Consider the following 20492-nt stretch of genomic DNA (forward strand, 5'->3'; position numbering starts at 1 on the left):
GACGGTTTCTAGTACATCTGCTGTCCTCTTTGCTCGTTCTAAGTCATGGCTCCCATACACAGAGTCGCAGTTATCCAGCTCCATCCTAAGCCTCTTAATCCTGAGTTCAACTTCAATAAAGCAGCGACCTTCATCCGGTCGGCAGCAAAGCAAGGTGCCGAGCTCGCAGTGCTACCAGAGTATCATTTAACAAATTGGCTACCTAAGGACAGCAAGTTCATCAAAGCCTGCGCCCAATGGGAAGTATACCTCCGCAAATACCAACATCTGGCGAAGGAGTGTAGCATCTGCATTGTACCGGGGACCATTGTAGAATACCATCCGGGGAGCAAGGAGGATGAGGGCAAGCTGATCAACGTGGCGTACTTCATTGATAAGAATGGCGAGATCATCGGCAAATACGTGAAGAAGAACCTCTGGTAGGTGATGTATACTATATTATTCCTTAAGAGTGCAAAAGTCATCGCGTGTCTGCAACATCTCCAAGGTGAATAGAATGGTTGAAATCATTTGCCCAGAACCTGAAAGTATAAAGCCGTCCATATGACACTGACGTCGCACCAGGCACCCCGAGCGCGAGCACCTCACCTCCTCCACCCACGACGCCCACGAAGTCTTCGACACGCCTCTCGGAAAAGTCGGCATGCTAATCTGCTGGGACCTCGCCTTTCCCGAAGCCTTCCGGGAGCTCATCTCACAAGGCGCCAAAATCATCATCATCCCCACTTTCTGTACGGCCCCCCGCCCCCTCAAGCTCCGCTCCTCCTTCGACAACTCCACGATGGACTAGGAATCCATGGTCGCAGTACTGTTTGCTGATACGTCGCTCCCACAGGGACCCTCACCGACTGCAACCCCCGCGGCCTCGCCCACAACCCGTCCGCGGAGGCCCTCTTCCTCGACAGCACCCTCACGTCCCGGTGCTACGAAAACACGTGCGCGATCGTTTTCGCCAACGCCGGCGGGCCGCCTGGCAAAGGCTACGCGGGCCTCTCGCAGGTCACGGTTCCTTTTATCGGGCCGTTGACGCGGCTGGGGAGCGCGGCGGAGGGCATGAGCGTCGTGGATTTGGATCTGGGGATTCTGGAGGATGCGGAGGAGAATTATGGCGTCAGGAAGGATCTGTCGAGGGATGATTGGCACTATATGTATAGACATGGAAGGGCGAAGGGGATGGGGAGTAAGCTGTGAGTGAAGATGGTAGGACGAAGTGGGGCGTTGGTGGTATCCTGAATGACCTTGATACCTGGAAGGGTATGAGACATGTTTTTATGGTTCGGAGAGCACGTGCAGCAATGAAATGTGAAGCATGATTGAAGGTCATCTAGAAACTGAGTACAGCAGGCCGTAGGGGGGTATCTATGCATAGCAAAAAAGCAAATGAAGCAAGACCGAATAAAGCAGAAAAAGCAACCTCGCCGTTCGCATTTCTACCCGATGCAGAGCAATCCGTACCCCATGGGTTCTATGAGAAGGAGACCATGGTCTGGTAGGAGCATTTGGAGGAGCAAATCCGGACACCCGTGAACGGATCAGGACCGCCGTGTGGAAAGAACACCAGCCGCATGGACATGGTCGTAGTGTACAGATGATACAACCGAGAAAAGGCACATGAAAAGGCCGAAACGCTCCCGTTGTGCAGGCGAGCCGCAAAGCTAGGATGTCGTATCAAGGACATGAGTAGGTCGCTTAGGGGTAGGTCGAGCAAGGCTCTGAATAGAGGCGCATCCCAACAGCGGAGACGGCCGGCGAAGATAGATCAGGCCCCAATACGTGGCGTAGCCCAGGGAGACTCCATACCAGTGCTTGACAACTCGACACCATTAATTGTCTCGTCTTGGTCATCCCCAGATTCAGAGTCGGAAGACTCTTCGGAGCCATCCATGTTCAGCACACCGAATCGGTTTGCCGTGTGCGCAGCAGCTGGTTTTTGAGCTTGGGGCATTTGTCTTCCAGAATGCTGCGGTACATTGGCTGTTGGCACCTTCCACGGCGGAAGCGATCGCGGCTGGGGTATGCTCTGCGGTAAAGGAGCGGCACATTCATCTGGGTACCACTCAATGCGCAGTCCCTTGTAGTCCCTTCGGCTCATCATGCAGGTGCGCGCAAACAGACAGTTGTGTACGCTGTTTGTGGAGACGTAGGCATCGCCGTCACGAAACTTCACTTCGACAATGACGAGGTGGTGGACATGCTCCATGTCTTCTCGGATGCGGGTCTCGGAAAGACCTTTTGATTGTGCATTGCGGATTACGAGGTTGCGCGTAGCGCCAATAGAGATTTTGTTGGCGACGTGGGGAGGCATGTGGAATTGGCGGTCGTTCCACTGGACTTCGAGCTGTATAACCTGTTAGAATTCCCAACACACACCCAGCTTTCCAATTGTGGAGCCCTACCCGCTTGCCGTGGAGATAGAAGTCATTGCGCTTGGCATGCTTCAGGAACTCTTGTGCACCTTCCACGAATGAGACGATAGCTGTTCGATCACCTCTAAGGAAGATGTCGAGCAACCGCCCTCCACGTACGATGCCGACAAGATCCTTGTGTGCTGTGGACTCATGGAGATTCGTGAACAAGATAGTACGCTGGTCATTGCGTGGAAACGGTGCTTGCTTCGCATAACTTTCTGGGTCCAGCGAACCAAGATCGACATGGTGCTCCGGCGGCATGTCGTCTGCGGATGGCGCCATCCCGAAGCTGTTGGACCTTGCGAAACTGGCCTGAGGCTTCGAAAGAAAACCGTTGCCGTTGTGCATGCTCTCTGAGGTCTCCGAGGTTGGTACATAATCGTGCGGCTCGGAGATAGTGACCGGTACCGGCTTGGGCCGTTGGAAGGTCCCCTCCCAGCCATAGTGGGCGGACTCAGCGTTGCTCTCTAGGTCGTTGCCCTCGCCAGAGATGAGGCAGTTCAAAGTCTCATGGGAGAGGCCACCGCGGAGCAGGGCTGTCCGAAGAATGTCTGGGAGCAGACTTAGTGAGCCGGCTGTGAATGGAAGATCTTCTGTCTATCGCAGGCGGGTGCGGATCGTCTCGGGGAAGGGCATGGACAGCATCACATACTGTATTCCCTTTCAGAGCGGGTCTGTGCAAGGAAACGTCAGCGTTTCTCCCACAATGATTGCTGCAAGGGACGTACCAGGTAATCATACTCAGCCTTGGTGATAAGTACGGTCGACGGCAGAACGTTGCTAGGCGTGTTGAACTGGTCATCGTCGATATCCTGAGCAAGACGCGGTCAGTCTGTGTCCTGTTACGCGAGCTGGACGCGTGTGACGCAACGTTGGTATGAGGAACACTAACAAATTCGGCGCTTAGGTCTGTTAGCCTATGCTCAATTTGTACAGAGATATACTTATACGGGGGACAAACACGTACCGGCGAAGCAACGCCCTGAAATAAGCCTTCCCTATGGTCACCGTATTGCTCGCCATTACGTCTGTCATCGGCAGCACAACGACTGTGGAAGATGCTGTTAGAGGGAGAATATTCGTAGGAGGTTATCGGTGAACACAAAGAGAGAGCAGTGCCCTGGTGGGCGGTGATTGGCCTAGAGTGGTCATAGCTCCGATAGCATTTGCGGGAAGGCGCATCCCCGGATTACTCATACAGTACCGCAAAAGTAGATACGTCCGCCGCACTCCAACAACCTTAAGGAAGCATCAGAGTGTTCATGGACCAGAATGCACCTGCCCCATCGCAGCAGGCGCCGCAGCAACTAACGAAACAGATTAACATTGGAGCCGGCGATGGTTCCATCTTCTCACAGCTGACGGCGAACCCCTTCTTTACCGCGGTAGCTCTTTCCCCAGCTCTGACTTTCTAAGCTGCGCTGACCGAGTACTATCTAGGGCTTCGGTCTAGCAGGACTCGCTGCTGTCGCCCGAATAGGCCAGCAAGGATTACGACGGGGCGCTTCACTTCTACGCCGGCGGCTGCTTGTAGACCTCGAGATCACTCGTCACGATGAATCGTACCAATGGCTCCTGCACTGGATGTCCGCGTATCAAAGGGCACAACTGGCGAGTGCGGAAGGAAGCGTGGGAGTAGCTAGGTCCGTCTACTACATGCGCCTCACTCTCACGAAGCAGACTGACCACTAATCCAGCAATGTTCAACAGCGCGGTGCATTCTCATCCATAATCCGCCGAATCACGCCTCGCCTGCACCACCTTCAGATCCAAACTGCGAAGGTGAAGCGAGCAGATGGCGCGCCTCACACGCACTTCGCAATCGTGCCTGGTCCAGGAAAGCATCTTATGCGCTACGGCAATGCATTCATCATGGTGGACCGACAGAGGGAGAAAACGTTTGATCTGCAGACCGGGATACCGTTCGAGACGGTGACCTTGACAACGCTCTACGCATATCGTCACGTGTTCGAGCAGCTTTTCAAAGAAGCTCATCAGCTGGCAGCACAGATGCACGAGGGCAAAACAGTCATATTCACGTCGCGTGGAACTGACTGGGAAACTTTTGGGCAGCCCAAAAGGAAACGGCCCTTGGAATCCGTGGTGTTAGAAAAAGGTGTCAAAGAACGGATAGTTGAGGACATCCAAGCCTTTCTGGGAGCTAGGACGTGGTATCTCGACCGTGGCATCCCATACAGACGGGGGTACCTACTGTACGGACCACCGGGCACCGGCAAGAGTTCGTTCATACAAGCACTTGCTGGCGAGCTTGACTTCAACATTGCTATTCTCAATGTGAGCGAGCGCGGGTTAACCGATGACCGACTAAACTACCTACTTCAGAAGGTGCCGCCGCGGACGATTGTCTTGCTCGAGGATGCTGACGCAGCCTGGGTCAACCGCTCACAAGCGGATGAGCATGGCTATGCGGGCGCTACAGTCACCTTTTCCGGATTGTTGAATGCATTAGACGGAGTAGCAAGCGCGGAAGAGCGCATCATATTCCTGACGACCAACCACGTCGAGCGGCTTGATGCAGCACTCGTGAGGCCTGGCCGCATCGATATGACAGTCCGGCTTGGAGAGGCCACTGAGTCTCAGATAGAGGCACTGTGGGATCGCTTTTATGCTGATGTCGATGTGGATGGTGAGGGTAGGAGGAGATTCATGCACAGGGTCCAAGAGCTGGGCCTTGTAGGATCCATCAGCCCTGCAGCGCTGCAGGGTCTGTTCCTGTATAACAAGGGGGATATGGACGGGGCAATCGCTCAAGCTGAGCTGCTGTCTGCCGGCCATGGTCATGTTGACCTACGCGGGTCTTAAGCTGTTCGGCATGTACTATGTAATCGTCACTCTATCTGAGCGTTAGACCGCTTTATCTGCATATCGGCGTCTGCTCACCGAGTCGATTGGCGTTGGACTGGATATAGAACCGGTCGTCGGCAGCGGCGGTGAGAGCAGTACAAACAGCGATTTCCGTGTATAGATCCAAGACACGGGTAGCTGCTCGAATCTGATGCGTCGACGGGACACAATATCTCTCCCCGGAACGGAATCCGCTGCCAAGCGACTGATGCTGCAAGCGCAGTGATTTCCATGGTCCCGAGGTCGGCTTCATGCACGCTGCAACGCGAGAATCCCATGTGCGAAAACGTGATGCCGGCGCCCTACATACGGGATCATACGGGTATGGCGGATCTAGCCGCATCTGATATGATATTTGATGAAGCAAGGCATAAACCACTTCGTGCACGTCACCGATGATGGACTATCGGTTGGGCGCATTGCCATTGCATGAAGGCACAGCGCAGAGAGCGCACGACTACACAGACGCTGACAATTCCACCTCGTCGCCGTTACCGCCAAGTGTTTCTGCCTCCCGGACCTCGCCTCTCCCGGTGTCACCTGCAGCCTACGAGCTAGATGAACTCCTACTCCCCAAAAGAAGAACCCCCGAGCCGGGTCGTGCTGCCGACTTCGGGCTCTCTGATGTGCACAGCAGCAGGCAAACTAATCCCTCAAGTCCTCAGACATCAGTCTCCTCGCTGCCAGGACAATCCGTCGCAGCAGCTGATGCTGATCCCAACATGTCCCGCGCCCCGCTCTTCCTTCGTTCGTCGCCGGCGCAAGGCACTGGTTCCTATGGAGCTCTTCCAGTACACCACTTGAGCTCCAGTGCCTCACCCTCAGAGTCAGAAGATAACACAGACTTCGACGGGTCTGGAGACCTGCGTGGACTCAAGATCAGGCGATTGCGGGGCCATGGTGAGCCGACTCGGGAATACTCTTTGATCAGGGTGTTGGGAGATCGCGCAAGGGCTAGGAAGAGCAGCCAGACCTCTGGACAGTCGGGGACGCGGAAACGGAAGCTCTCTGCGGCTGCAGAATCCAGCAATGCTGTTCGGAAACGGAACCAAACTGCCGCCGAGGCTGTCGAAGGCCAACAGGAATCCGGGTTGGAAATACGGTTCACCACGAACGCTGGCATGCCTGCCGCAGTGGGTATGGATGCGACGCTCGAAGACCTGCACATATCAAGCGGGAGTGCAACCGAGAGCTCTGACTCCGGCAGCGAGGATGATGCATTATCAGATGATCATATGATGCCGGACAAGCATCCCTCACATGACCCTCCGGATAACTCACCATACCCTCAAGTGCGCGCAAGTGTACGACCGACCGATGATACCTCATTGTCTATCAACACTCCTCGCATGTGGACGCTGTCAATGCTTTTTTCCATTTTAGGTTCTTCCACCAACTTGTTTTTCTCGTTAAGATACCCAAGTGTTAGCATTACCCCAGTCATCGCGTTGTTACTTGTTCATCCCCTCGGCCTCCTCTGGGACCAGCTACTCACTCGCGATGACGATCCTGATGAGCTATTTGTCGACGGATCACTCCTATCACATATTCTCGATGCAAATCCTTCCATGGAATACCGTAATCCTGAGGCCATTCTTACCTCACCGAACGGCTATCATACAGGATCCTTCCCGAAACCTGCCCAAGTCTCCACGAGCTGGAGGCGCCGATTCCGGCTCTGGCTAGCCCAAGGCCATTGGAACGAGAAGGAGCATTGCTGCGTCTATATTGCCAGTAATGTGTCGTTCGGGTTCGCTTTCGCCACTGATGTAAGCTTGCACTCTCTCAGTCGTCTCTGCGAATCTCATACTGACTCTTACAGGTCATTGTAGAGCAGACCAAATTCTATCACCAGGAGACTAGTGTCATCTATCAAATCCTCTTAACTCTGTCGACCCAGATCCTTGGATATGCGATTGCTGGCATCACGCGCAGATTCCTCGTCCGACCCAGTGGCATGATATGGCCCGGCACCCTAATCTCTACATCGATGTTCACCACCTTGCATAATGACGAGAATCATCCGGCCAACGGCTGGCATATATCACGCTCGAAGTTCTTCCTCTACGTCTTCTGTGGCTCCTTCGCGTTCTACTTCATACCTGGTCTTCTGATGCCAGCGCTGAGCTACTTTAACGTCATCACCTGGTTCGCGCCGAAGAACGTGATCATTGCCAACCTTGTGCGTGAGAGAGCATCCTTGTTCGATATCATATAGTAACGTTCCCACAGTTCGGTACTTCATCAGGTCTCGGCCTGTTCCCGGTGACCTTCGACTGGTCGCAGATCGCGTACATTGGCTCGCCCCTCGTAGTGCCGTTCTGGGCTGCTATGAACATCGTCAGTGGTTTGGTCGTCATTATGTTCATCGTAGCTCCCATTCTGTGTGAGTGCCAGGGCCGAAGAAGTTTGCTGGAGCCACCACTGACACTCAAGCCAGACTACTCTAATGTGCTATATTCCTCATACATGCCAATTCTCTCTTCGGCCGTCTTCGACAACACCGGCAAGCCTTACGACGTGAGCAAGATTCTGACGCCGGACTTTCTCTTCGACGAGGAGGCCTACCACAAGTACAGCCGAGTGTTCATGCCAATGACCTACGTCCTCAGCTATGCACTTCAATTTGCTGCCTTGGCAGCTTTGATCACGCATACAGCTTGTTGGCACGGCAGGGATATTATCAAACAGTGGCGAAGATCTTTGGACGAGATACGCAGCGAGGACAAGGCCATGTACAGGCGACTCTCCTCTGGCGACGGTAGCGAGGGAATGCCAGACCTGCGGCGCATGAGCTCGGTCTCTTCGACGTCGGGCCCCGGTCTCGACAACCTGATGAGTGCCGAAGACGTCCACAACCGCCTGATGCGAAGATACGAGGACGTGCCTATCAGCTGGTACCTACTCACTGGTGTGAGCATGACAGCTGTGGGGATGTTTGTCGTTGAGTAGTCAGTCTCTCCCTTCTGTCTGTTTCGTGGACCGCCGACTCACACCCACAGCTACCCGATTCACCTCCCGTGGTACGGCTTACTGCTCTCCCTCGGCATATGCACCCTCCTCTTCATCCCAATCGGTATCGTCATGGCCATCACGAACCAACAAAGCAGCCTCTACCTAATCTGCCAGCTAATCTGCGGCGTCGTCTTCCCCGGGCGCCCCGTCGCCAACATGGTCTTCGTAACCTATGGCTACGTATGCTTACCCCTCCCCCTCCCCCTCCGCCCTTCTCCCCACTAATCTTCCATCCCACAGATCACCTCCACCCAAGGCCTCAAATTCTCCTCCGACCTCAAGTTGGGCCACTACATGAAGATCCCCCCGCGCATCCTCTTCAAGCTGCAACTCCTCGCCACGACCGTCTCCTCGCTGACCCAAATCGGCGTGCTCAACTGGATGCTAACCCACATCCGCGGCATCTGCACCCCCGCCGCCATAAACGGCTTCACGTGCCCCATCGCGCGCGTCCACTTCAACGGCAGCATCCTCTGGGGCGTCGTCGGCCCCGCGCGCTTCTTCGGGCCTGGCGCCTTGTACCGACCCTTAGTATGGGCCTTCCTGGTCGGCGCCATCGCGCCTGTGGGCGTGTGGATGCTGGGCCGACGGCACAGAAAGAGCTTTTGGAGAAATGTAAATCTGCCTGTTTTGTTTGGGAGCTTGAGTTGGATCCCGCCGGCCACGGGGCTGAATTTCAGCGTCTGGGCGCTTGTGTGCTGGTTCTTTAATTGCTTTGTGCAGAGGCGGTATCGCGCGTGGTGGGGGAAGTACACGATGACGACGAGCGCCGGGTTGGATTCGAGTGTCGCGGTTGGGGTCGTGGTGGTGTTTTTCGCGTTTGGGTATACGGGGCTTATGGATCGGTTCAGGTGGTGGGGAACGGAGGTTTATAAACAGGTACGTAGCTCTGGGTGCGTGGGGGTGTGTGTGGGGAGTACTTTCTGACTGGTTAACTGTAGGGCTGTGACTGGCATGCTTGCTCGTATAAGACGGTGCCCGAGGGCGAGATCTTTGGACCGAAGACTTGGTAGTGTTGCATTTTTTTGCGGATAGATAGATAGATTGTGGTTCCTAGCAAAGAGTTCCTCCCAGTTCCGGTATTGTCAATGTGTCGTTGGTGGTTGAGCCTACGTAAAAGCCGAACTGTGCATATGAATGTCAGTCCAATGACATGCTTGATGAACCAGTCTGTGAGTTGGAAGTCGACTGCTAGGACGTACACAATGAAGCTCTTAGATAAGTCCAAGCCCACTGTCTTAACATGCCAAAAACTGTTATAAAGTTTCACATGCTTGGAATTTCAGATTGTGGTGGTTGCTCAACCTAGCCGAACGCGATAGAGCGGGAACTCTAATACAGCCCCAGCATTGGTATATCTTTCGTACATATATCGAGAACTCATATCCTCGCTTTTACATACGGCCATAGATCAAAGAAAACTGGGTATCCCGTCCGCTCTGCCACTTTATAAGCTTTGAATCGGTAGATTAGTAGTTAGGTGGGTGACCACTAGCGAATACCTGCTGCTGTATGTTTTTGACTTTTGCTCATCGATGGGCTTTTGCTTCAATAGCTGCTGAGTCTAGGTATACTATGCGTACTCAGAAAGCTGCTCATTTCGCAATGAATGCACTCGCAATCTCCATTCTTACGGCACGCCCGCCAACGTAAAATAGAGCGTGAAAGTTAGACAAATATCTTTAGACACCTTTCTGTCGGTCTCGCCGAAATAAGTCTGCAAACAGTAGATGCAACCTCTATGAAACTCCAGGAACAATCAACCATGCACTGCCAAAGATCGACCTACGTCTCAGCACTACCAGGAGTCCTCATCATGACAGTGGAAAAATGGCTCTCATCGTTCCTGATCACGTTTAATCTCCTCAGCTCTTTGAAACCTAGTCGTCTGTACAAACCGACTGCTGCTGGAGAAGAGTCCAGATACGCTGGCAATCCAGCTTCTTCCGCTTTGCTAACACCCCATTGCACAAGGTCCGAGGCTATACCTTTTCCCTTGAAGTCTGGATCAACAGCTAAGGATGCAAGATCTTTTTTGTGTTAGGCAGAATTCATGCTCCGGTCATTGGGTGGCCAAAGCCAAGTGAAGATGAATACAAAACTTACACCATACCCTGTGCTCCTCTTTTCCCAGAATCTCTTTCTTCGCTTTCTCAATAACCTCAACCGCGTGCTTGAAGGCGTCCATATCCATGCCTTTGGGGCTGTATTCATCATCTGTTGCAAAGGGACGCTGCTGTATTTGACTCTCTACAGCGCTTTCCACTTGCTTTTGCTCTGTGATGTTCTCCTGTGGCGGTGGAGCCATCCATCCAGCATAACCAACAACTTTCGCAGGAGCCTCGGTTGAATCAATCGTGGCAAGCACATAATGCCAATCCGGTGATTGCAAGCGCTTTCGAATAAGGTTCATTCGGTACTCAAGGACCTCCTTGCTCTCTAACAGAGCTTCTGACCGATTTGGGAAAATGGCATGTTCTAGAGCGTCGTTCTCAAATGCGCGGCGCCCACAATCGACCATTTCGGGGACGGAGGCGATGGTGGCTGGGATCAATTGGATGTCCATGATGGAAGGGAATGTATTGCGTGGAAAAGAGTTATATTGCGAGGCTGGAGGACTTGCACCCTATTTAGACGACTAACTGTGAGAGATATACTGGCGTATGATGAGGATGTGTTGGTAGAGAGGAACGAGTGAGATTCGCGCTGAACCAAAGGGTCGAAAGGACACGTTGCTGCCTATGGAATCCTGGCGGCTACCGTTTATGATCGCGGCCTAGGTACTAAACACCCTGTCTTCGCTTGGTCATGAAGTTCTCTTTGCAGGGTCACTCCGAGGTGGGGCTCCAAAAGTCATGCTCGGTCTTTTCACTGATTTTCGGCGCAGAGACCCAGCATAACTTTTGGGTAAGATACTAGGTACCAATCAACGTATCTCCGAACCCATCTTTCGGATCATACGCATCGACTCATATATAGCATACATGTATCTTGGACCAGTTGATTAGTAAGTAAATGCAGGGAAGTGTTACGATTGCCTGTTGTAGGAGAATGTTGCGTTGACTTCGTGAGCTGGGCGAGTCAGGTGACAAGAACACCCAAACCCAGGGCGACGCTCACTCTTGTTCTACTACAATTCCCACTAACTCGTCTCCATTTAATCTGTACTTGTTAGTGAGCGAGAGTGAGCTGATACAAAAACTGGCGCCAATCAAAGCTCAAACAACGGGTGAGATGCAGCAGTCTTCCTTCTTGCCTGCCCTCGGATTGTCTCCTCGATTGGCTGCTCTCCTGCGAACAAGGCTGAAGGCTATGCAAGTTATCAAATGCGCTATCGAGGCACAGCCACAAAGCTTGGAGACAGCCTTCAGTACCGCGCTATAAGTTCTTCAGCTGCTGTCCTTGTTCTTCGCATCTAAGCTTCCCTCGATGTCCACACGATACTCCTTGAAGTCCATGCTTCCATAGGGTTGGACCCTCAGCGTGTCTGCCCGAGCGAGAAAGCAGGACTTGAGCTCTGCGCTTTGTTCACGAATTGATTCTCATGGTACAGGAACGTAAAGGGCGCTCCTGTTGTAGTTGTCCAATCAGCGAGACCATGGGAGATCCCTCATCAGGGCGCCGAAGAGATAGACGAAACGCCGAGCCTTATGGAGTCCAACGGAGATCAAACCCTCTCAGTCCTCCCGCTTCCGGATGAACTGGCAGAGTCTGACTCAAGACACGGGAGTAGGGACTGCCCGAATTGTGCTCTAGTGATAGAGCGCCTGGAGAATGAGCCGCTTAACAAGGAGATTCCGGTTGAATTTTGGGGACCCGATGAGGCACTATACCGGCTAATACCAACGATAAATTATCCGAGGGATGTGTGCGAAAAATGCAAGGGTTTTCTGTCGGGAAAGTCGTCCCTGCATCTTGGCCATAACCTAGAAAGGTTTCATCAGTCTCCATCAGCCTTCCCGTTGAAGCAGGGCCTTGGCTGTGCACTCTGTGTACTGTTCTTATGAGAGCGATGTCGACGGCGACGAGAGAACCTGCCTCTGTTGTCTGCCGCACCCGTTTTTGCTGTTTCACCTCCTTACTTTGTCCTAGTATATTCAGAAGACGAACAGCAGGTCAAAAGAGCTTATGAGGAGAGCGGGGAGCGCTACAGGAAACGGATTCGCATTGTCCCTAAGTCAAAACTCCATTGGCCTCTTATTAGATCCTGGTTAAAAGACTGCGAAGGTCAACACGGCAGTGAATGCCATCAAACTCTGCTTCAGCGTGGTCATTCCGAGGCCAAGAGTCTGACATTGATCGACGTACATGAGCAGAGACTTGTCGAACGTGATTACAGTTGCAGATACGTAACTCTCAGTTATGTTTGGGGAGGAGTCTCTCAGCTTCGACTCACAAAAGCTAACAAAGATCTCCTGTCTGGGATCGGATCGCTGCGCTTACTCGAGAGACAACTTCCGCAGGTGGTCAAAGATGCAATGAAGGCGGTTGCTGAGATGGAAGAATCGTACCTTTGGGTGGATTCCTTGTGCATCCCGCAAGATGATGAAGTGCGGAAGCACCATCTACTCCAGGAGATGGCCTGGATCTACAATAGAGCATTGATTACCTTTGTGGCTCTCCATGGCGACAACGCTGAATCAGGCTTGCCAGGTGTACGCCCCAACACCAGACGTTATGACAGCCTTGGTTCTGATTGTGGACTTGAAATCACTACCCGAGGATCGCTCTCCGACAGCTTAGAGACTTCAGCTTACAATAGCCGAGCATGGACATTCCAGGAGAGGCTGCTGTCAAGAAGGTGCCTTTACTTTACTGGTTCTCAGGCCTCTTTTTGTTGCAACCGCTTCACCTGGCATGAGGACAGATTTGAATCTCACAAATCTCGGCGCTCCAATGGCGACGGGCGGCATCTTCAGACATTCCTGTCCACCCGCGCAAGATCCGAGAGCTGGGCTTCTTCACTCAAGTGTTATGCCAGAGTGGTCGAAGCATACGCATCGAAGCGCCTGACCTTTCCCTGGGATGTCTTGAACGCGTTCGCAGGCGTAGCTAGGGTGTTTGAAGAACATTGCGGCTGGACTATGCTCTGCGGGCTACCGGAAGCATTTCTGAAACATACCTTGTTGTGGGAACAGAAAACCACAACAACACGAAGACTCTTTACGGCCACTGAAGCGGCGAATCCAGTTGAACTCTTCCCGTCATGGTCGTGGGCAGCTTGGACCGGTGGCATCAAGTACGATACCTGGGCTTTCTCCAATCTTCGCCTGCTACACAGTCCCTTCTACGTTTCCGAATCTTCCACTCTTCGCCTTGTTGAGCTTTCGCCGGTTTATGAATCGAGGACATGGGCGAAGTTGTCCGAATTGGACCATAGCATCGACCCTCAGTCAGCCAAAGGGATACCACAGGAACACCATCTACCAGCGAATGCCCCTTCCAAGGCCAACGTGCTCTATTTTTCAGCAGCTGTCGTATCAACATCAGTGTTCTCATTCCAAGATAAAGTACGCCCTTCAATTGACCCTCACGTATTGATAATGGACGCTCAAGGACGCTGCTGTGGGGTAATTCCAGGAGTCGCCTCAACGTTCCCACATCAACACGGTCCTGCTGAACTGGATATTGTGTTTCTTGCAGCTTGCAAACTGTCTGACAATGATCTCTTGTCGCTGGCAGGCGTTGGCCACCCCGCCTTCTATAAGAACGGGTTCCCTAAAGGTGAATGGGCTGCGCTTACGGTGCTTTTTGTTAGGTGGGAAGATGGTTACGCCTACCGGGTAGCTCTCGGCTATGTTCATAAGGATGCGTGGCAGGAAGCTGGACCGCGCCAGAAGCAAATACGACTTGCTTAGTGTTTCGCAGATGTAGTTTTGGGGTCTCTTTTATCCAACGAAGGTAGCAGACAAGCGCTCTCTACGCGATTTGAGCTGAGCCGAGAAATCATCCACGACCTCCCGAGCCATGGCACGGAATAGACACGCTCTACTCGCTCGGACCATTATCGCAACTGTAACCTAAGTCACAGCTTCCACAGCCAACAGTTCATCTGCGAGGTAGGAGCCACATTGAGCAAAGCAGAAGTGAATGGCCAGCAACCGAATTCTTATTGACCTATTCATACTTCATGACCCGTGCATCACCCACAATGGCATCTAAAAGCCCCAGCAGGCCACGATCCATCTACCTCGTCTTCTTCACCTCTCCCGCCATACCATCCCTCTCAATCAAATGCGCCCCAACCTGCACCGTCTCCCTCCACCCCCTCTGCCTTGCCCAAAACGCACCCTCAACGCTATATCCCCTAAGCGTCGACTGCCTCGCCTCTTCTTCCAACGTGCCACGGTCAATATGCTCCGCCGCCTGCTCCATCGTCGGCAGCTGCCTAATCTCGCTCAAGCTCTCATCAAAGTACTGTCGCCTAAGCAAGTACCTCTCTCTGCGCTCCTTCTGCCTACCCGGACTATCCAGCTTGGAGATCACGACCCGCACGACCTGTCGCACCGCCAAGAACGCGTGCTCGGCGAAGAAGACTGTAAGCAGGAGCGCCCAGCCTTGAATGCTCTTGGGCGTGCCGTTAGGCCCAATCCCATCGTTGGCGAAGAGGTAGCAGAGGGCGGCGGTCGTGAGAGAACCGACCCAGGTCAGGAAGGTGAGGGCGTCGAGCCAGGGGCCGATGGTGTCGGCGCGCCAGGGTATGGGCCGCTGCATCTGGACGCAGATTTTGACGGCGTCGGCGCGGAGTTCGATCCAGTCGTTGATCAGGAAGGAGAGACCTGTCAGAGGCCAGACTACGCTGAAGAGGGATAGGTAGCCGAACTATGATATTTGTCAGTACTAGGGAGCCAGAAGGCAGTCATCAAGCTTACCTGAACAACCATCTCGCGCAGGTCGGCGGTCACGTCGTAGACATCTAGCTCAGCCTCGCTGCGTACACGCTCGAGGAAGGCGACCTCCTCCGGTGGGTCATTTTCTGCGACGTTGATGCTGGCTGTGCCGTTCTTTGCGGCACGCTCGCTCTGAATCTCTTTGACCTTGGCGAAACCCCGACGCTTGAGGTAGGGCACAATAACCTCCATCCCGAGATTGACAACTTGTGCCGTTACGGTGAAGTAGATGACCTGCTTCCGAAGTCGGGCTGGGTTGATGCTGAACCCGGATGTGGGTACCTGCATCTGCTTCTCATTCTCCGCGAATGGCCGAACGGTAAGGCTGAAGACGTCCAGGTACGGGACGATCAGACTGCCGAAGGGTACGTAGACAAATGCGGTCAGGAAAATGGGAAGATAGGAGGTGATGAAATTGAGGATGAGGATCTTCCGCGTCAATGCAGTTTCGTACGCTCCATTGGTCTCGTGGTTCTCGTAACGATTCAGCTGAGTGGCGAAGTTGGTCAAGATGCCGGTCAGGATGGGCATGACCGTGGTCAGAATGCCGGTTGGAAGGAAGACGAGGACGCTCTTGAGCGGTCCGTTGTAAATTTCGGAGATAAAAATCTCAATACCGAAGCATGTAGCAATGAGACTTCCGAGGATGAGGGCGGCCGCAAGCGCGAAGGGTACCTGGAGAAGTTGTCGCTGCAGGCGCTTGGTTGATGGAAAGACCTCGACAGTCTCGCCGGTCACTGGATCTGTGACCCGCTTCTCATGCTTGAAGTCCCTCCGCTTCACATCGATGCGAGATACACCACGAACGCCCCAGCGGACGCCCAGATCAACCTCCTGATGCTTCCAATACTCGGTGAAGATAGTGCACCAGAGCCCGTTGACGACGGCGTAGACCCACGAGAAGTGGCCAAGTAGTGTCCACGCGGCCACGCCGAATGCCGCGGGAAACACGAGGAAGGTGAAGTACGACTGCGTAAAGGCAAAGTAGAAGGCAATCTTTCCGGCGTTAGCAAGAGTGCTCGCAGAACGGACCATTGCAAGCATACCTTCTCTCCGAGCCGGTTGCGGATCTCATCCAGATCTTCAATATTCAAGGTATAGTTCGTGCTCCATTTCTTGATCCAGTCCTTATTGTAGGCATGATCATGCAAGGGAAAGACTGACTCGATGTTCTTCCATTCGCCCTCCTTTGGTGTGATGCCTGCCCCTCCTTCAGTGACAGGATTGGTGATGAGTTGGTAGATAATGCGCAGCCGTTCCGCTTCGTAGAGCGGTTCCACCTGGAGAGCTTGCCGTATTTCTTTGGGAGGTGCTGTGGTCCGCACACCATGGAGCCAGTCTTTGACTCTTGGAGGGGGTCAGCTGACGAATTTCGAAGACTTCACGGTTGTTCCCAAGCTTACCTGGACCTATAGACTTCACCGTACAGGTGCCTCTCCGAAGCTACCCTGGTAAAAACTAAGACGGAGTGGTTGCCGCCATTTCTAACTTCAGTGGCCAGACCAACGGAGCTCAGTGCCTGGATGAGCTTCTCGAAGGTGACTATGGCGGTTTGCTTGTCTGGGTAGTACCTAGTTAGCAAGGCAGCTATGAAACACATGATGGTGTGGACTCACCCAGGTCAGTAAACCTGTAGACAACCACATAGTCGACCTCCATATTCGTCTGCAACGCCTTGCTCTTCGGCCCTGTGGTAGCCATGGCTGGAGGGAGGGGCCTGGATCAGGCTAAACACAGCTCTGAAGTGCAATGTAGGTTCTGGAAGAAGAGAGACAGTATTTCCTGAAGCTGCCCGCTTTGGCAGCAGCAATCAGGGCAGGACGTGCGTGCAATGACGTGTGGGGCATCTGCACCCCACCGGCCGGGCTCAACACCACGCCAAGCCTCACGACAACGTCTACACATTACTCGTATCATTATCCTTTACTATCCAGTCTTAGAGTTCCACGATGAGTGTATAAACCCTTTCCGAGGCCAATTGGCCCACACAACAATGTTCTCCTCCCTCCACGCCCCAGCATCGCCCTTCGACCCACCCTCCACCATCTCCGTCATCCTCTCCTCCCCCCTACGCTTCCTCCTCCGGCTGACCCACCGCATTCTAACCTCCCTCCGCTCCTCGCCCACTCCATCCGCCCACCCAATCCGTATCGTCTGCATCTCCGACACCCACACGCTCACGCAGCCCATCCCAGACGGCGATATTCTAATCCACGCCGGCGATCTCACCAACGCCGGCACAGTCGCCGAGCTCCAATCCCAGATCAACTGGCTCCGATCGCTGCCGCACGCGCACAAGATCGCTATAGCGGGCAATCACGATACGTATCTCGATCCGCGCTCCCGAGGGACACTGGCGCCGGGCGATCGGGAGGGCGAGCTGGAATGGGGAGACGTGACATACCTCCAGTATTCGAGCACGATACTGCGCGTCGCTATTGGCGGTGGCGGAGTCAGGATGCTGAATGTCTACGGAGCACCCCCGATTCCTGCGTGCGGTGGGCCGGAGTTCGCGTTTCAGTATCCGTGTGGGCGGGACGCGTGGTCGGATACTGTACCGGCGGATATAGACATTCTGGTCACGCATACGCCGCCGAAGTATCATCTTGATCTGCCGGCTAGTTTGGGCTGTGAGTGGTTGCTTAGGGAGGTACGGCGAGTTCAGCCGGCATTGCATGTATTTGGGCATGTGCATGCTGGTGCAGGGAGGGAGGTTGTTTGGTGGGATGAGGAGCAATCTGCTTTTGAGAGGGGTTGTGCGGCGTTTGGACACGGATGGTTATGGGATCTAGTATCTGTCAAGGGATACATAGAGCTTCTCAGGGTGGTCATCTTCGGCATAAGCGGTATTGTGTGGCATCGGGTTTGGGGTGGTGAGGTAAGAGGATGCGTGCTGGTCAACGCAGCATTGACAGTAAACAACACTGGCAAATTAGGGAACGAGGTGCAAGTGGTGGAAATATGATGGATGTCCTGAGATGAGGCTGCGCTCAAAGCTAGAGAAGGGTGAGAAAGCGACAAAGCCAGAAGTACGCGCCCAACGACACCATTACCGTCACGTTCCCTCGATCGGCCTGATCGTCCCAAAGGTGTCATCGTTTCGTACAGCCGCCTGAAGAGTCCGCATGACTGATGGCGATGGCCTCTGTTGCACTACCATATCCGTGCTGTTGCCCTTACGTTGGCAACGGCAGCGACGGATCCTGACTCCTATTGAATGATACTGTTTGCCACAACCACTTTCTGCATTCCGCTACGTCCAGCTTGAGTCTCATGTAGGTGATATCGTCTTCTGGGTTCGGTACCTCGAGCGCTCTTAAATCTCGCTTGCGACGCGCTCCGTCGAGCGTCAGCTTCCAAAAGACCTCGTCCTCCTCCGGCTCAGAGACTTCCAACTCTCTTACTTTCAGTTTGCATTGTATTACATCAAGGTCTATCTGAAGCTGCTCTTTGAGCTTTTCCTGTTCGGTGCAATTCCGCCTCAGAATGGCGAAGAGCTCAGGTGGGCTAGTCAGCGGGGACGGAGCGCCCGCCGTCTCCCTTGCAACGTCCCCTTCTCTGCGCTTGCCAGTGGGTGTGGAATCCACCGGATAATCGGCTTGACGCTTGCCCCCGCTCCTCGTTTGGCGCGTGGCCAGTGAAACAGGTGCAGGTTCGACTTCGCGCGGTGTCCGTACGGCAGGCACTTCCGGCGGTTGAGGCGGTTCAAGCGGATGCGGTGTCTGCGTAAGAGGCGGGTCAATCGAACGCTGCGGTTGTACCATTCGCGGTTTCGTCCAGTAAAATCGACGTGCAACGTCTGGCACCTGCCTGGTCGTGGCCGGTATAAGGCCCGTTTTGGCACGGCCATGGACCTCAAGTAAGTGACGCTTGACGTTGCTGCCTCCCTTATCGGTCGGATACATGTAACGGTGGCCGTTGCTTCCTTCGGTATGACATTGCTTACAGAGCCACCAGCGGGTGTCTTCCGTATTTTCTTCAATAGCGCCGCCGAAATGCCACCACCAGGCAGTGATCATGTGCGTAGACCATGCTTTCGGTTTGTGAAACCCAGCAAGGTCTACATGGGTGAAATCTATCCATGATTGGCTCGTACCGTCAAGTAGCTGAGGAGCGCCTGGCTGGACAATCGGACCGCGAGCGTTGGATTGTGAAAACCCAGAAGGGGCGGAAGGCCCGGCTACAGCAATAGTGTCTTGTGGCTGGTCGTCATCCGACTCCTCATCCGCGGAGGAGAACATGGTATCCAGGTGAGGAGGCGCTTTCGAAGGCGCTCCTTTGCGAGGGGTCTGAGGCGATCCCTTAGGCGACATTGAGCGGAAAATAAGTCTTCAAAAATGCAAAGAATCGATGCTTTTATGCTAGACCATGAGTTCGATAATGAGCAGCCGCTTTGAAACGGATAAGAGGAATCCACGGTTCGGCAGCGGGGGCTGCTCATTAAGGCATAGTGCCGGTCCGACTGTATCGCCGTTACCATGTAACGATGACGTTCGATCCGGAAAAGCCACGACGAATTGGCCCCGATCGATTGAAAGCCATGGCCATGTGTGCCATTGCGACTTGGAGAGTAAAGAGCCTACTTGGTTTTTCAGCCAATGGATACCCAACCTTAGGATCAATCTCAGTATGTGCAGATAACATGGATTTCAATGTTGTTGGAATACTTCAGTGGCTGCAACTCCTCGCTTTCTAGATTCTTTCCACCATCCCGGATAGCTACAGGCATTCTAGCTTTCCGGCAATGGGCAATCGGCCCAGGAAGTTCGGTACGAGCAGACGGTTTGCTCGAAACGGTTTCGTTGAGAGATGCCGAACGATGACTGACGCCGCTGTAAGCGCAGCTGTGTTAGCGTGAGTGTGTCCAACTGGACAGCATATGCGAATGACGCTTCATTGTATCGCTGGTATTGAGCATGCATAGTCGAGCTGTTGTCAGTCGAGTTCTGTCCAGATATCGAAATCCCGAGGGGGCTCAGGGTCAGAAGGGCCCCTCAAATAAAGTAGGAGGAGCAGATCAGACGCTCTCCGGGTACGAGCAAGCGACCGCAACCTCATTGGAGTAGCCGAGCCCAGGAAGCTCGTTGTTTACCTTTGACGAGCGAGTGAAGAACTGCATCGCACAGCAGTCATGACAGGGATGCAGAACAGCTGGTCTTAGCAACATGCCCACCCACGTGACATGAAATGCCGGACTCGGGAAACTACAAACTGATAGAACACTGCGTTAACGGTTCGTTGAAGGCTTCCTTGTCGAATATGATCATAGAGCTAGGTTTGGTAGCCTAGGCGCAGGGCAGCTTATAGAGCCTTA

At 53.6% G+C, this 20492-nt stretch overlaps 8 protein-coding genes across 8 annotated transcripts; 4 read left to right on the forward strand and 4 right to left on the reverse strand.

The window, feature by feature from the left end:
- Positions 1-45: 45 nt before the first annotated feature.
- Positions 46-1191, forward strand: W97_04565 (uncharacterized protein; the record flags this gene model as incomplete). Its single annotated transcript, XM_007782454.1, has 3 exons — positions 46-419; positions 565-731; positions 836-1191. The coding sequence occupies 3 exons, from the start codon at positions 46-48 to the stop codon at positions 1189-1191; spliced, it is 897 nt and encodes a 298-aa protein (XP_007780644.1).
- Positions 1192-1759: 568 nt separating this feature from the next.
- W97_04566 (uncharacterized protein) lies at positions 1760-3431 on the reverse strand (the record flags this gene model as incomplete). The annotated part of the gene is made up of 6 exons (XM_007782455.1): positions 1760-2338; positions 2397-2959; positions 3061-3082; positions 3137-3220; positions 3301-3310; positions 3376-3431. The coding sequence occupies 6 exons, from the start codon at positions 3429-3431 to the stop codon at positions 1760-1762; spliced, it is 1314 nt and encodes a 437-aa protein (XP_007780645.1).
- Positions 3432-3670: 239 nt separating this feature from the next.
- Positions 3671-5231, forward strand: W97_04567 (uncharacterized protein; the record flags this gene model as incomplete). The annotated part of the gene is made up of 3 exons (XM_007782456.1): positions 3671-3793; positions 3849-4051; positions 4106-5231. 3 exons carry the CDS (start codon positions 3671-3673, stop codon positions 5229-5231), a joined length of 1452 nt encoding a protein of 483 aa, XP_007780646.1.
- A 764-nt stretch (positions 5232-5995) lies between these two features.
- W97_04568 (uncharacterized protein) lies at positions 5996-9301 on the forward strand (the record flags this gene model as incomplete). The annotated part of the gene is made up of 9 exons (XM_007782457.1): positions 5996-6126; positions 6241-6851; positions 6921-7042; positions 7096-7455; positions 7506-7659; positions 7714-8224; positions 8276-8468; positions 8529-9167; positions 9230-9301. 9 exons carry the CDS (start codon positions 5996-5998, stop codon positions 9299-9301), a joined length of 2793 nt encoding a protein of 930 aa, XP_007780647.1.
- A 772-nt stretch (positions 9302-10073) lies between these two features.
- Positions 10074-10854, reverse strand: W97_04569 (uncharacterized protein; the record flags this gene model as incomplete). The annotated part of the gene is made up of 2 exons (XM_007782458.1): positions 10074-10318; positions 10395-10854. The coding sequence occupies 2 exons, from the start codon at positions 10852-10854 to the stop codon at positions 10074-10076; spliced, it is 705 nt and encodes a 234-aa protein (XP_007780648.1).
- Positions 10855-14474: 3620 nt separating this feature from the next.
- On the reverse strand, positions 14475-16879 carry W97_04570 (uncharacterized protein; the record flags this gene model as incomplete). Its single annotated transcript, XM_007782459.1, has 5 exons — positions 14475-15110; positions 15161-16174; positions 16225-16525; positions 16582-16738; positions 16795-16879. The coding sequence occupies 5 exons, from the start codon at positions 16877-16879 to the stop codon at positions 14475-14477; spliced, it is 2193 nt and encodes a 730-aa protein (XP_007780649.1).
- Positions 16880-17171: 292 nt separating this feature from the next.
- On the forward strand, positions 17172-18143 carry W97_04571 (uncharacterized protein; the record flags this gene model as incomplete). Its single annotated transcript, XM_007782460.1, has 1 exon — positions 17172-18143. The coding sequence occupies one exon, from the start codon at positions 17172-17174 to the stop codon at positions 18141-18143; it is 972 nt and encodes a 323-aa protein (XP_007780650.1).
- A 211-nt stretch (positions 18144-18354) lies between these two features.
- W97_04572 (uncharacterized protein) lies at positions 18355-19419 on the reverse strand (the record flags this gene model as incomplete). The annotated part of the gene is made up of 1 exon (XM_007782461.1): positions 18355-19419. One exon carries the CDS (start codon positions 19417-19419, stop codon positions 18355-18357), a length of 1065 nt encoding a protein of 354 aa, XP_007780651.1.
- Positions 19420-20492: the final 1073 nt, after the last annotated feature.

This window comes from Coniosporium apollinis, assembly GCF_000281105.1.
Source record: "Coniosporium apollinis CBS 100218 chromosome Unknown supercont1.20, whole genome shotgun sequence".
NCBI lineage: Eukaryota > Fungi > Ascomycota > Dothideomycetes > Coniosporium > Coniosporium apollinis.